This window comes from Sciurus carolinensis, chromosome 12 (genome assembly GCF_902686445.1).
Source record: "Sciurus carolinensis chromosome 12, mSciCar1.2, whole genome shotgun sequence".
In the NCBI taxonomy this organism is placed as follows: Eukaryota; Metazoa; Chordata; class Mammalia; order Rodentia; family Sciuridae; genus Sciurus; species Sciurus carolinensis.
The window spans coordinates 51,042,608-51,056,979 of record NC_062224.1 but is presented as its reverse complement, the minus strand read 5'-3'; the positions used below and the strand labels follow the sequence as shown (position 1 = coordinate 51,056,979).

The window sequence follows — 14,372 nt, the reverse complement described above, 5'->3', positions numbered from 1 at the left end:
CACACACACACACACACAACTTCTTGGTGACCAGAAATCATAGAACTCTTCTGAGTTGATTGTGGAGTGAGAATATGGGAGAAACTGTTTTTGTCCTATATTCCAGACCTCGATCCCCCTTTCAGATTAGTTAACACCAGGGGCCTGTTGAGAGTCAGGCAGCAGGAGGTCTAGATAGCAAAACTACACCTTTCCAGTATACCAGGAGAGGGTCTTTCTGTCTTTTTCCTTTTGGGGGTTAGGAGTATGTGTGAGTGTGTGTTACTGCTAATGGGACACAAGATCTTCCACATGCTAGGTAATTGTTCTATCAGTAAGCTGAATTCCCAGCCCTTTTGCAGTTTGAGAAAAGGACTCACTAAATTGCCCAGGTCAGCAGAATTTGTGATCCTCCTGCTTCAGCCTCTGTAGAATCTGCGTTTATAGGCAAGCACCATGGATCCTGGCAATGATTAGGATTTTGTTTATTTCCCACTTGTGAGCAGGCATAGATTAGTATCCATGTGCTGCCTACTTCCACTGATGTGAGCAGCAGTCAACACTTTTATTCCTATATTAAGTTTTTCCCTGTTATGACATTCTTTTCCACCTTAAGCACAAACCTGCTCACAGTCTCTTTCCCAGACCACCTGAGATCCCGCCCTAATTTGTTTACCTGTCTTGCTCTGGGATCCCCTTGATGGTCTCAACGCTTTTACCAAGTCCTTGCTCTTGTGATCAGATGAAGTCTGTGTCCTATGGCAATGGCTCACTGATGCTTTCTCCGGTGGTTGGATTGCAAACCAGGAGGGTTCTTCTTCTCTCCTATTGTTTTCTACCCTTTAATTCTAATGTCTAATGTGGAAGCATCTTCCCTTCTTTGGTATAATAGATCAATACTTCCCACAGCAGCAAAGACTGCTTCACAAGTATGATCCAGGTCAATCCATTAATCCCACCTGCGTGGGGCATCTGAAGTATCCATGTGTTAAAAGATCTGGAAGAATAAGAGCCAGAGCAGCATCCTGCATTTTTTTTTTTTCAATTAAGGCAAAAGAGGAGGTGCCTTTAGTATGGAAGGCAATGCTGTTAACTATACCTAGATTTAAGGTTGTTTTTAAAACAAATGAAGTCTTCATTTTGAAATTGCCTGGGACCCTCCTCCTCTTTCCGTGAGATGCAGCCACCTCCTGCTGCTCTGATCTTCTATAGCAAGAAGCAAATCAGGGAAGACCCATTTCACACGCTTCTTCTAATTCGTAGTTTATCTTAATTAACGCCATCTGTCTGACACCTCAGCGTTTTCCCTACTCACTGGGTGGGGAGCTGGCTCTGCATGAAAGTGGTGAGGGTAGAATGCTAGGCACACGCAGAAGAGAGGAGGGGCGGGACGTTGGGCGAGGCTTCGAGGGGCGTGGCCGTGGGCGTGGCTTGGGCGGAGACTGGGAAATTCCCGGGCGGAGGCGAGGGGCTGGCGCTGCGGTCAGCTGAGCGGCGCCGGGCGGGTCGCGAGGCTGAGCGTAAGCCCCCGAGCCTCGCCGCTCCGATCGCCGCCCTCGGCAGATCTGCCGGCCGGCGTCCGCATCCGGGCCTGGAGCTCTCCTCCAGGGGCACCATGCCTAGGGGTCAGTGACACTGAGAGAAGCCGATCGAGGGCGGCGGGTGAGCTGGGGTAGGAGGCGGCGGGGACTGGGTGGGGGTGGCTCCTTCCTTGACGAGCGCCTCTCAGCCCTGTAAGCTGTTCCCGCCGCCCGGCTCACTGCGGCCTGAGCTTGCCCGGCTGAAGGTGACGAGGGGTGGGGCGTCCACGGGGCGTCCCTCCCGTGGGACAACCGCCTTGCGAGGGTTTCCAGGCCCGGATCATGACCTGCTGTGAAATGGAAACCCGGGTGGCCACCCCAAAGGGACCCTGAGCCCCAGAATGGCAAACACACCGGCTTGATTAGTTGCAGGTTCCTTACTCTGCAGGTCACTGAGGTGTTTTGAGCGTAATGTCCTCTCGTAGGAGGAAGTGGTTAAAGGTACATCATTGGAAGACATGAAAACACTACCTTAATGAGGTGTTCCAGGCACTGTAAAGAATAGTGACCCCTTTCCAAGGTGGTGGGCTGACTGGACCGTTCAGAGGGGTCAACGTAAACAGTTTTGTCTGGGAAGGTGTGTGATCTCTCTCTGAAATATACATAGATGTAGATATATACTTTATGTAGCTATACAGATAGATAAACAGCAGAGGAAGAGAGAATGGATGTTTGATCAGGCCGAGAACCTCAGAGGAATTGCTTTTACAGTCAGAAATGTGTAAGCTGAGGCAATAAACAGGCTCAGAAGAAATGAAACCTAACTTCTGGCCTGACCTGGCCACCACAGTACTGTTTATGGAAATATGTGCCACAGAGGTATTTAAGGATGGGATAGATAGCTAAAGCCTTAGAAAAATACAGAATACAGCATCAGGCGCCTTAAGAACTTACTAGCAAGGCAGCACTGCAACAGGAGCAGCTACCTTGCTCTTTTGACCTAGGGAAAGAAGAGGTGGGGAGCCAAGGCTGCCTCCCAGGACAGGCCCATTAATATTGTACTAGAGAGGACCCAGAGCAGAAGCCAAGCCCAGGGACTGCCCTGGAATGGACAAGACAAGTGAAGTTTGAGTGTGGTTTGTAGAGGACAAGGATTGATTTGAGTCTGCCCGGTGTTTGATTTGTTTTTCCACTGAACCTATTTTAGGAGTTTTTTACATATTGTGTACAACACTATAAAAGTAGTCTTTGTTTTACAGTGAAACTTTAGGTTGAATATTATGAAACAGGATCTAAGTGTCCCTCCCAATAAAAGGAATTGATCAGTGTATTACTTTTCTTTCTGAATCTCAAGTAGTAGCATGTAGGTATTCTCACCTTGAAAAATACCCACTGGTTCTCAAATCTGCTTATCAGAATTTTATAGAGAGTTGGCCTATTTAATAAGTTCTTTAGAATTTATGGATTAGTAAACAAAAGGCAAAGGAAATATTAAAATCCTTTAAAAATAAAATCTATTTTTAATGTTTTCATTGTTTTCACTTAAGCCTGTGTATGACAATGGAATAGTAGAATGTATGTTTTGAAATAATATTTAGATGCCTTTGCAGTGATGTAAAAAGTAGTTTTATTTTAAAATAAGTTTTAAAGTTGATTTCAAAAATCTGGAAGTGAATGCCATAGAACTGTAGGAAAACAACAATACTAGCATGTGGGGTTTGTCACTTACATAGCAGAAAACATTTTACAGGTATTAGACTTAAAAATACTTCATTTTGCTGTATTTTCATTTCATTTCAGCAAACACTTTTTGGAAGCCTGCTGCATGCAGTCTTTAGTAAGAATAACATGGAGAGAAAATAGACGGGCATAAGATGACGACAGTAAGTGTGGGGAAGGAAGGCCAAGGAGGTAGAAATGCAAATTGCTCTTGGGTGCTTAGGAGAAGAAAGAGTTCATTGACACAGGACATCATATTTGAGATGGACATTGAACTGTTCAGTGGAAGTTTGCCAGGGCAAAATGGAAGTCAGACATCTAAGGCAGATGACAAAAGAGAGACAAGGGTGCAGAGGCTAAGAATGTGGAGAACCATGAGCCTTTCATTGTACCTGGGTATGAGTGGTTTGGTGACAGATGACACTGGTGGATAGGCAAGTTGAACCCAGACCTGAAAGGCCATATTTGTCTTGATAGAACTCTGTCTTATACAAGAATAGTTGTACTCAGGTGATGACTTCATGTTATAGAAGAGACAATGGGATTGAAATGGAAAGAGATAAAAGACCATTTAGGCAACTATTAAAATTCATTCAGTAAGTATCTATTGAACCTTTCCTTATATGTTGTATGTAATGTTCTCGGTGCTTGGGGTATAGCAGTAGACAAAATAGGAAGAAACAAAACAAAACAAAACAAAAACCCTGTTCTCAATGGAGGTCAGCATTGCCAAAGTCCAAAGTAAGAAGACCTGGCTAAGCCTATGGGGATGGAGAAGAGGTGGTGGGTTTAGAAGCACTTAGTGGGTGAAAGAGACAGGCATTTGATAATCCTTTAAACTTGGCAGAAGAGGGAATTGGAAGAATCAAGCATCACTTCCAGATTCCTGCTTGGTGACTAGGTTAAGGCTATTTCTATTTTCTACATATTAGAAAGATACCAAATCAAACTAGAATCTTAATATATAATGGTAAGCCTTCTTTTACCCCATTGGTAGGATGCATAAATACTCTGAATTCTTTTTCCAGTGTGGTGAATTTAGTTGATACAATCTTAGAATCTTAGTCCCTCTGTGAATACAGACTGGAGTTTGCCAATAGCCAACTATTGTCTCTGATCAAGAGACAAGTTTTCATTTTAAAACTAATTTATCCCAGCTCAGAGAGGCTAAAGGCAGGAGGATTAGGCAGCTATTAGTTCAGAGAGCCTCAGCAATTTAGTTAGGCCCTAAGCAACTTAGCAAGACCCTGTCTCAAAAAAAGTATAAAAAGGACTGGGGATGTGGCTCAGTGGTTAAGCACCCCTGGGTTCAATCCCTGGTACCAAAAACAAACAAACAAACAAAAAATGTAATTTATCCATGTAGAAATTGAGCCCATGAATACTTCATTAGCAAATCTGAAGCACAACTGCACCAGGGTAAGGGTCTAAGCTTATTTTGTGTCCAGTGTCCAGTGGGTAAAAGTCAGTATAAGGTAAATTCTACTTGACATGTTACAACTTTCTGGCCATCAGCAATCCTGAAGTGGAAGAGAGAGTGCCTACAACCTGAGTCATTGCTCATGTTTTCTGTCATTGAAACCTGTTTTGTGAGCATGTACCATGGAAACTAGACAAGACATTCTTGCTGTAAATAAGTTGGACTAGATTATCTCTAAGGTCAATTTAGGAATGAAATTTATATCCATGTCTCCAATGTCAAGTCATTGCTATAATTACTTGATCTCTGGAATTAAGAATGTATGATGTCAGGAATTTAGCTAACAGATCTGAGAATAAAATCTTGATTTTTTTGCTTTTGACCTTCTACCTACCAGATAGTTCTCAGTCTTCCTTACTGGTGAAATCTTGACAAATTCTGTGCTCAATCCTTCCATTATTAAATATCACCTTTTCTTAGAACTGACACATTTCAGATTGAGGTCAGTTGGATTATTATGAGAAAATCTGTTATTAGATAGAACCTTGGACTAAATGGCATTGTTCCAATTTCTGTAATCTTTGAATACATGTGCAAAAATTTATAACATACCCATTTTTGCCCAATTGAAACTAGCTCAAGGTGATGTTACAACTTATAATTAAGCTTTCCCCAACTGACATTCTAACCAATAAATATTTCACATGTGCATTGTACAGTGATAACTCATAATGATTCCTCCAAAATATTCTGAAACCATAAAGTACCCTTTGAGTCATCCAAAATTATTTTTAATTATTTTATATATAAAATATATAAAATATATGAATTATTATATAAATATAAATTATTATATAAAATTATTTTATATATAAAATTATATTAAATTACTTTAAGTAAAATTTTGATAGTATTTGTATGCTATGGTTGCCATGCATGCTAACTTCTTATTTACTATGATATTTGAATTACAAACTAATTTCCCCTAACAATACTGGATAAAAAAAGAGTTTGCTGTAACTAGGACAGGTATATGTATTGGTGAGAGGCATGCCCATGAAGGTATGTCTGTGTTAAAGGGTAAAGTAGGATTATAATCCTAGGAACCAAAGAATACCTTTCACATGGTTACTGAGCTGAGAGCAACAATAAAGCATATCATCTGCTATATGAGTCAGTGAGTTATCACAAGAGGTCAGGTGATTTCCCAAGGCCACGCATTTGGTTAATGATATGATTTTCTACTGTCTCTTTTAGCACAACTCTGCTTTTTCCAATGTCCTCATAAAACCTGTGCAATCTGAAAAAGCTAGAAACACTGATATAACACCTAGAACCGGTTTTATCTTTATTAAGGTTTTATCTGTAGACTCAGTAAAGGTTTCAAGGAAGATCAAGGAAGAAAAAAATCTGAATACTTTCCAAGGGAACATCCCTCTCCCTTCCCTTGCCCTCTTCTCTTCCCTTCCCTCTCAATTCCTTCTCCCTTGGAAAAACAACTAAGGGGAGATTTGTGCATATAAAAAGAGGAAACCCAATACATCTCCAGATAATTGTTTAGATATTTAAAAAAATATTTTGGGCTGTGGGTGTAGCTTAGTAGTAAAGCACTTGCCTAGCATGCACAAGGCCCTGGGGTTGATCCCTAGTACTTGAAAAGAAAAAAAAAAATGTGTATGTTTGTGTGTGTTTGTGTGTTTGTGTTAAATGCACCCTTGCAAACTATAGTGTAATCAATGAATACCTAAGGAAATTTAGCTCTTTTACCTAGAACTTTAGTATTCCTCTGCAAAATAGGTAGGAACCTATTTTAACCCCATTTAAAAAAAAAAAGGAAAACCCCATTTTAATGAAATGTTGGCACCAAGATCATTCTGCGCAGAAATAAGTTCACAGAAAATCAGACATTGGCAGTTTATTTCAATTTTTTCTTTTTTCTTCTTCTTCTTTTTTTTTTTTTTTTTTTTTTTTGCTGGGGAGAGAAGAGCAATCTGTTTTAGTTCCCTAATACTAAGTGATAGAACACTTTAGCATGATACCTTTTTTCTAGATCAGTTTGGTTGTGTAAAACATAAATGCAAAATGTTCACAATTGAGTAAAATGCTTTATCAGTGTTTTCCCTTCATAAAGTTGCCATTCTTATTACATAGTTCATGAGTATGCACTTCTTTGTGCTGACTGCTTTAGGAAGAAGTCACATGGCCAGTGGGCTGCAGGAACTGCTGTCTCTATTGGTGGTAGCATTGTCTCTGCCCACAAGTTCTTCCCAACCAAAAGCATAGTGCCAGCCTCTCAGTTCCAAAGAACAGGGAGAGAGCCAAAACCCCTGCCTCTTTTTATGTCAAAGAGAAGTCTGTTCTCTTGCAGTGTCTTTTAGTGACTAATTTTATGCACGATTTAAAGGATCCACACAGGTTCTGTAATCATGAGGAGCTGATGGGATGAGACCAATGTCTTTCTCCCATTAAAAATGGTATTGCTCCCTTCTTCATCCTAGGGTCCTCTTTGGTGTTAGTGGCTTTCTGCTTTCTTAGAGTTGTATGTCAGGCCTCGTTGCTTATTATCTATTTGTTGGGTAGATGGATTTTAAATTGTCTTGTATTATTTATTAGAATAGTTGGCTTTCCAGATCTCTGTCCAGACATTAGCCACTTCTATCTTTGTAGAATAGGGTGTGTGAATGCATATTTATGCAGTGTCAGAAGGGAGGAGTAGTCTTTATTTTGTATAACTTTATAATCCACCCCCTCAGTTCTTGATGGAAAAACATCATAAAGTGTGAAGATGGAAGTTTTTTCATAGAGCATGTAACCAGTCATTGGAAAGATGTACCTGTTTGGATGGTGTGTAATAAAGAAATAGAGTCGGTATTTACTGGTATCTTATATTTTTAAGTTCACATTGACCTCTATACAAAATAAAGTGGTATGTGCAGAAATATTTTCAGAATATGAAATAACAGGATGTCTTAATCTTTTTCTTAAATATTTTTTTAGATGTTGGTAGACCTTTATTTTATTCACTTATTTATATGTGGTGCCGAGAATCAAACCCAGTGCCTCACACATGCCAGGCAAGCACTGTACCACTGAGCCATAACCTCGGCCCTCTTAATCTTTTTTGGTGTATGCTATGAAACATATAATATTGAAATTCAAGTATTTCGTACCACCTTTATTATATGATAGGGTTGATATGGGAATCATCTTTGATACTTGTTTGTGCCACTTCTTGTCCATGAACAAACAAACAGGAAACTGTTTCCTCATAGTATAATAGTTATCTGGGTGAGTTTTAATGAAGAATATAGAGGCAATGACATGTTTTGGTGATGTTTTAGCACAAAGTAAGCATTGTAAAAAATGTTAACCCTCCTCTTCCCTTTTAGCCAAAAATACAAGACATAAATATATGGAGATTAACAGCTTTATTGAGATATAATTCACATACCATAGAATTTACTCAAAGTAAGGCGATTTGAACTTAAAGATTTGTATGGGAAAATTTATTTAATGATACTTTGCCCATGTATACAAATACCCTTCCTTCTCATTTTCCAGTCTCTCACTGTATGTACCCCTTTGTACACATGCACAGGTTTCCCTGAAGCTGGGATATGCCTTTTTGTTTAAAAAAAAAAAAAGAATTTGAAAAGTTCAAAATGCAAGTGGAGAAAGTTTGCAACTTCGTAAATAAATATTAGTAATTACTAATGGATCCCTGAGACTCAAGGTCACCCCTGGTGGAGGGAGCATAGCTATGTTTTCATTTGGTGATTTTTCCATAGGAACAGCTACCATGTCCCACCAGCCTCTCAGCTGCCTGACTGAAAAGGGGGACAGTCCCATTGAGACCACAGGAAATGGACCCCCCATTCTGTCTCACCCCAGCCTGGACACATTCACCCCAGAGGAGCTGCTGCAGCAGATGAAGGAGCTCCTGGTTGAGAACCACCAGCTGAAAGGTGAGTAGCTCCCCAACCTGTGTTCTCCACTCACCTGGGACCTTTATGAAACATAATTCCTTTGTAATAAGTCTCCTACACGAGTCCAGAATGGCTTTTGGTAGGGCTAAATGCTTTCTGTTATTTACGTCTTGATACAGGTAAGAATAAAACATATTTTGTCCGGGGACTGGTGATGTTGCTCAGTGGTAGAATGCTTGCCTAGCATGTGCAAGGCCCTGGGATGGATCCTTAGCACTGCAAAAAAAAAAAAGTATTCTAATCTCAGGGAAATAGTATAGTGACATTTAGTCTATTAAAAGGGAAAAGAAAGGATGGCTACTTTGAATATACTTAGTTCTAAATATTACCAGTTAAAGGACACATTCTTTTTTAAAAAAATTTTTTTAGTTGTTGATGGAATTTTATTATTTTTATTTATTTATATGTGGTGCTGAGAATTGAACCGAGTGCCCCATGCATGCTAGGTAAGTGTTCTACCACTGAGCTACAACCCCATTATAGGAAGCATTCTGATATGTCAAGCTGTGACTTTTGGCAAAACTGATGTTCTCATCACAGAGTGATAGGACCTTTGTTAGTTCCCTAGTTATAAATGGGAATCTGGGCTATAGTGGAGGTATCCAAATCAATTTTATTTTCTTTGTACTTTAAAGACTAGAAATGTTAGACTCACTTGTCCTGGCTAAAAGCAAATACCACTCACCCTACTATAGTCTTTTTCCCTGACCCTTGGGCCCAGGCCAAGGCTGGCCTGATTAAATCCAGAGCCAAGTGGTGAAGTGGGCTGTGGGCCCATTTGGTCCATTTTCCTGGTGTGTAACTTCCTCATTCTGACCCCCATACAGAGGCCATGAAGCTAAATAATCAAGCTATGAAAGGGCGATTTGAGGAGCTTTCAGCCTGGACAGAGAAACAGAAGGAAGAACGCCAGTTTTTTGAAATACAGAGCAAAGAAGCCAAAGAGCGCCTGATGGCCTTGAGTCATGAAAATGAAAAATTGAAGGAAGAGCTTGGAAAACTAAAAGGGAAGTCAGAAAGATCATTTGAGGTGAGCAGACTGATAAATTATGATGTTATTTCTTAGTATTTTCAATAGAATATTACTTGTCTAGACTCCTAGATCAAAACCTTTCATGACTCAGGCTGGACTAGTATTTTACAGTGTTTTTGTGAAAAAAATTGATTGCAGTTTTAAGCATGTATAATCCCTGTTGGGAAAAGAAATTTGTAAGACTTTAACCATATTGATTGTAGTCAAAAGAATACTGAGTTGATAAATCAGTATTTTGCATTCTTACAGCAATGTAGATGAACTTCTACTTAGAACCGTCCAATTGTTAGCTTTTAGATTATGTGTCTAATAAAAATATTACATTTAGAACATCTACTACTCAGTATTTTTACTTACTGGCCTTGTCCTTTCTCTCAATCTAAAAGAGAGAATTCACTTTATATTTCCTTTTGAAAAATGACTTGTCAAGTGCCATGTTGTGATAGGAGGCTGGCTGTAGAGTTGTCATGGTTAAAGAGAAAGAGACATATTTTTGTTGACCCAAATAACCCGGGAAATGCATTCATACTAAAGAGCAGATGTCAGAGATGTTAGTGAAAAATAAACCAGAACACCTTTGAAGTTCCTGCCAATATGCCAAGGGTCACTGGTTATTGTTCATTTAGGTGGACATCTGCTGTTCATTTTCTTCCAAACCCAGCATTTAACCCTTTGGAAGATGAAGTACTTGGTTGGATTAGGGAGAATGTGTTCTAGCATCAGTGATTTTTCTTGAGGCTTTACCTTAAACTTCGTTGATCTCTGTTTTCTTGAAAGGGGGAAAAAAGAGAGAGGGAGGGAGGGAGGGAGGATAGAAAATAATGGAAAAGGGTGGGGTGGTGAATAATCCAAAACATGAAAAGTTGATTAGAAAAATATTACAGTTCATATCAATGATCTTACTCATCACCCTGCTCATGGAATGATGAACATTCTGCTTGAATAAATTTATATTTGTATTGTTGGTAATATTTATCCTGCCTGAACCTTCAGTTTGTCTTACTGTCCAAAGAGCATGAAGTTGTTTATTTGGGGGGAAATTTCTCATTAGCTAAATATTTTTGAGGTAAAATTCATTGAAGAAATGATCACCTAAGGTATATGAATGATATTCTACTCTGGGGAAGAATATATCTTAAATTATGTCACTTATGGAATGTGAGCTGACAGTTGGCTTTAGTCAGCTGGGGCCTGTCACACTGAGGCCAAGAAGGCAGCTTCCAGAAGCAGTGTGTCTTTCTGAGCTAGCCTGCCTATGGGTTTTCCTAGAAGGCTCCAGAATTGGAAGAAGTTGAAATCAGAAGCTGAGGCTTTGGACAGCTACTTTCAAGGTAGATGATCAGTGGACACAAGCTCCACATGAGAACAGAGTAGAGTTCTTCCTTGGAGGTCTGCCTTCTGATCCTCAGGACAAGGTCAGGCACTAGTGGTTCTGTCTGATTTCACCGAATTATGCATTAAAATTATCTGCAGGGAGTGTTTTCTAACTTAATTGTACAAATGTCTGTGCAGTGGTGAATAGATAGAATCCTTCTAGGATTAACTTAGTCACATTTTCAGGACAGTGGGAGGAAAGATTGTACAATACATGAAAAGACAAATTGTACTCACTTGGAGGTCAGTGGTAAGGGCTCAAAAGTGATGAAAGAGAGTAACAAAGAATGGAGTTGGCATAGAGATCAGAGCTGAACCATAGGAGCTCTAGTCCAGGACAGGAATGAAAGGATTTCAGTAGTAAATGAAGGAAAATTTGAAGGGTTATCTTATAAGAAGTTTCATGGAAAAATAATTGGATTTATGATTTCCCAAGGACAATTAAGATGGATATTATCACAATTGTGAAAATGAAAATTAGCCTAATAATCTGAAATTCTAATGTCACAATTTTATATCCCTGGTCCCCAAACACATGTTTAAAATTATATTTCCTATCCTATACCAAGGTGTATAAAAATGCTTTCTATAAAATATTCTCAGAGAGGTCAAGAGGGCACACATAAGGATTCCTAAAAAGGCATAGTCTTGCTTAGACTCCTTCCTGGTTCTGGGGGCGATGGTACCTATCCTGTTCCTGTTTCATTCTTTACATTTTTTCTTTTGTGTGAATCATTGCTAAGAGAGACTGCACAGCCTCTGACCTTTCCTTGGAGACCTGCTTCTTGGGGTTCTTTAAGCTGCTCTCCTTTGAATGTGTGCTAGTTCCCCAGCAAGGCACTGCTCCAGGTGAAGGCAGAGCAGTACCAGCAATGGGATGCCTGTCTGGTTACAAGTCTTGGACTAACTGGTTCATGGTCCTGCCACATTTCTTTCTCATACTGCTTCAGTTCCACTATGAGCCTTTGGCCTGTTCTCTATTTCTTGGGAAATGTTTCAGAAAGGTGTGGGAGAGGGAAAGGATAAAACTCAACCCAGACAATACTGACTACAAATTAGGGATCACTCATTTAAATTACTTGTTTAGAGATTATGTTGATAATGCTTCATTATGCTATCAATTTCTAAGGAGAATTAAGATTTTTCTTTAAAAGCTGGTCTGAAGTATTGGTTATTTTACACTATACTATTAAGATGCAGGGAATGTTGAAATTTTCTGGTACTTTCATGGATCTGGACTTCTGATTTGGAAAGCAAACTGAATGAAGCATGGTGTCATGCACATAAGAGCCATGAAAGTTTCCTGGGGAGAGAGCCAACCATGTGGTGTCACATCTTCCTTTCTAATCTAAGAGAACCGAGGCCAGGAACTGAGGCCAGTGATGAATGGGGTGTAAACGATCAGTTCTCCTTACTCCCAACTGGAAATGCCGCACCTGAACAGGGTCTTTCTCCTGTGACTTTGACATGTGCAGCAGTCATTGCAACAGAGTGAACACAACACGTAGTAGGCACTAGTGGGATATTAATGCTTATTATTGTTTTTAAAGCAAAAATTTAATATTTTTTTTTACCTTTGGTACCGGTCTCTGAATTTTAAATTTCTCATTTCTCACCAGATTTATTTTCACCAACTTTAAAATACCAACATAGAATATTGTACCCACCAGCTTACATATTGGGAGGATTTGTGTCATTTCACTGTGCTGTGCTGGCACAGGACAAAGTAACATCCTTGGTGCTTTGGCTTCTAATTAGACATGATGAGTATAGGGAGAGCAGGGGTAAGTGGGCATTTATGGGAAGGTAAAAAGGTAGGAGTTTGAGTTATAGAAGCCTTTTCTTCTTCTTTTCTAGAATTTTGGTCTGTTCCACCATTGCCAAAGTCTGGTTGGTTCTTTTCATAATATCCACATTCTAATGTGCTATGGAAGACTTTCTTTCTTGTCATGAAGTCATTTTAAATTTCTGTCATTTGAGTACAACACAAAGAATGTAAAATTCTGGGTATTGCCCAGTGCAGTGGTACATGCCTGTAATCCTAGTGGCTTTAGAGGCTGAGGTGGGAGGATCTCAAGTTCAAAGCCAGCTTCAGCAAAAGTGAGGCACTCAGCAACTCAGTGAGACTCTTTCTCTAAATAAAATACAAAATAGGGCTGGGCTCGGTGGTCACATGCTCCTGAGTTCAATGACCAGTACCAAAAAAAAGAAAAAGAAAAAATGCCGGGCATTGTATCATATGACTGTAATTCCAGCTATTCTGGAGGCTGAGGCATGAAGATTTCAAGTTTGAGGGCAGCCTATGCAATGTACCTGTCTCAAAATAAAAAATAAAAAGTACAGGGAATGTAACTCAGTGGTAGAGAGCTGTTTCTATACCCAGAAACACACACACACACACACACACACACACACACACACACACAGTAAAAATTTCCATTTTAAATGATATGTTAAGGTAAATGTCAAGTAAGAGCTAGCTTTTCTACCTAAAGCAGGGGACAAAAATTGTTGTGAACTACCTTGTCCATGAGTGTGAGGACAATCAAGTTTGATGGTTAGGCCTTTAGTTTGATTTGTTTATGTGTTTCACTGCTTGCCATTTCCAGGACCCCACTGGTGACTCCAGGCTTCCTAAGATGTTAGCAGAGCAGGAAGTGGAACAGCTGAAGACCCAGGTGGCACGCCTTCAGGCAGAAAAGGCAGACCTGCTGGGCATCGTTTCTGAATTACAGCTGAAGCTAACTGCCAGCGGCTCTTCAGAAGACTCCTTTGTTGAAATCAGGATGGCTGTAAGAGTTTTGGTTTTGTTCTTGTTTTAATCAAACTACAAAGCCTCATCGAGACAGATGAAACAATTACCACTGTTTTTTTGCCAACAGTGGAAGCAAAATATTGAGGCAATTTCAGTGTAGCAATGATAAATTGGCTCCCATTTTAAGTACAATGCTTGCAAGGATTTCCTAGCTGAAATGAAAAAATATAAATTACCTTTTATGACAAAAGATATGATCATTTTTCCCCAAATTACCCTGGCAAATTGGATATTTTTTGTGACTGAACCTGAAAACAAAAACAAGTCAAAAACAAAAACCGTTAAGCTTGAACTTTCTGGTCATTTTTCAAAGCCATGAGACCAGTTCACTTAGATGAACAGAATTGTGATCAAATGTTGTAAACCAATGGATATTAAACACTTTAATTGTGGGTTTCTCTTTTCACATCTTATGAGAAACCATGGAAATTAGAAATGAGAAGAGAGGAAAAAAGAGGGAAGAGCTGTTCTGGTGGTAGGTTTGTTGTCTAAAGCTCTGACTTCGTCTCCCATCCCAATCCAATAA

At 39.6% G+C, this 14,372-nt stretch overlaps 1 protein-coding gene across 4 annotated transcripts in view; it reads left to right on the top strand.

Moving 5' to 3' along the window:
* The first annotated feature begins 1,438 nt into the window (after nt 1-1,438).
* Optn (optineurin) overlaps nt 1,439-14,372 on the top strand; it is a 40,077-nt gene continuing 27,143 nt past the window's right edge. Inside the window, exons 1-4 of one of the 4 annotated variants that reach the window (XM_047521486.1) lie at nt 1,439-1,641; nt 8,427-8,603; nt 9,452-9,654; nt 13,641-13,823. In XM_047521486.1, coding sequence (XP_047377442.1) covers nt 8,438-8,603; nt 9,452-9,654; nt 13,641-13,823 — 552 coding nt within the window. In that variant the 5' untranslated portion in view covers nt 1,439-1,641; nt 8,427-8,437. Of the gene's footprint in view, nt 1,652-8,426; nt 8,604-9,451; nt 9,655-13,640; nt 13,824-14,372 lie in introns of all 4 variants that reach the window. The other 3 variants (XM_047521487.1, XM_047521485.1, XM_047521484.1) reach the window with 3 other exon arrangements.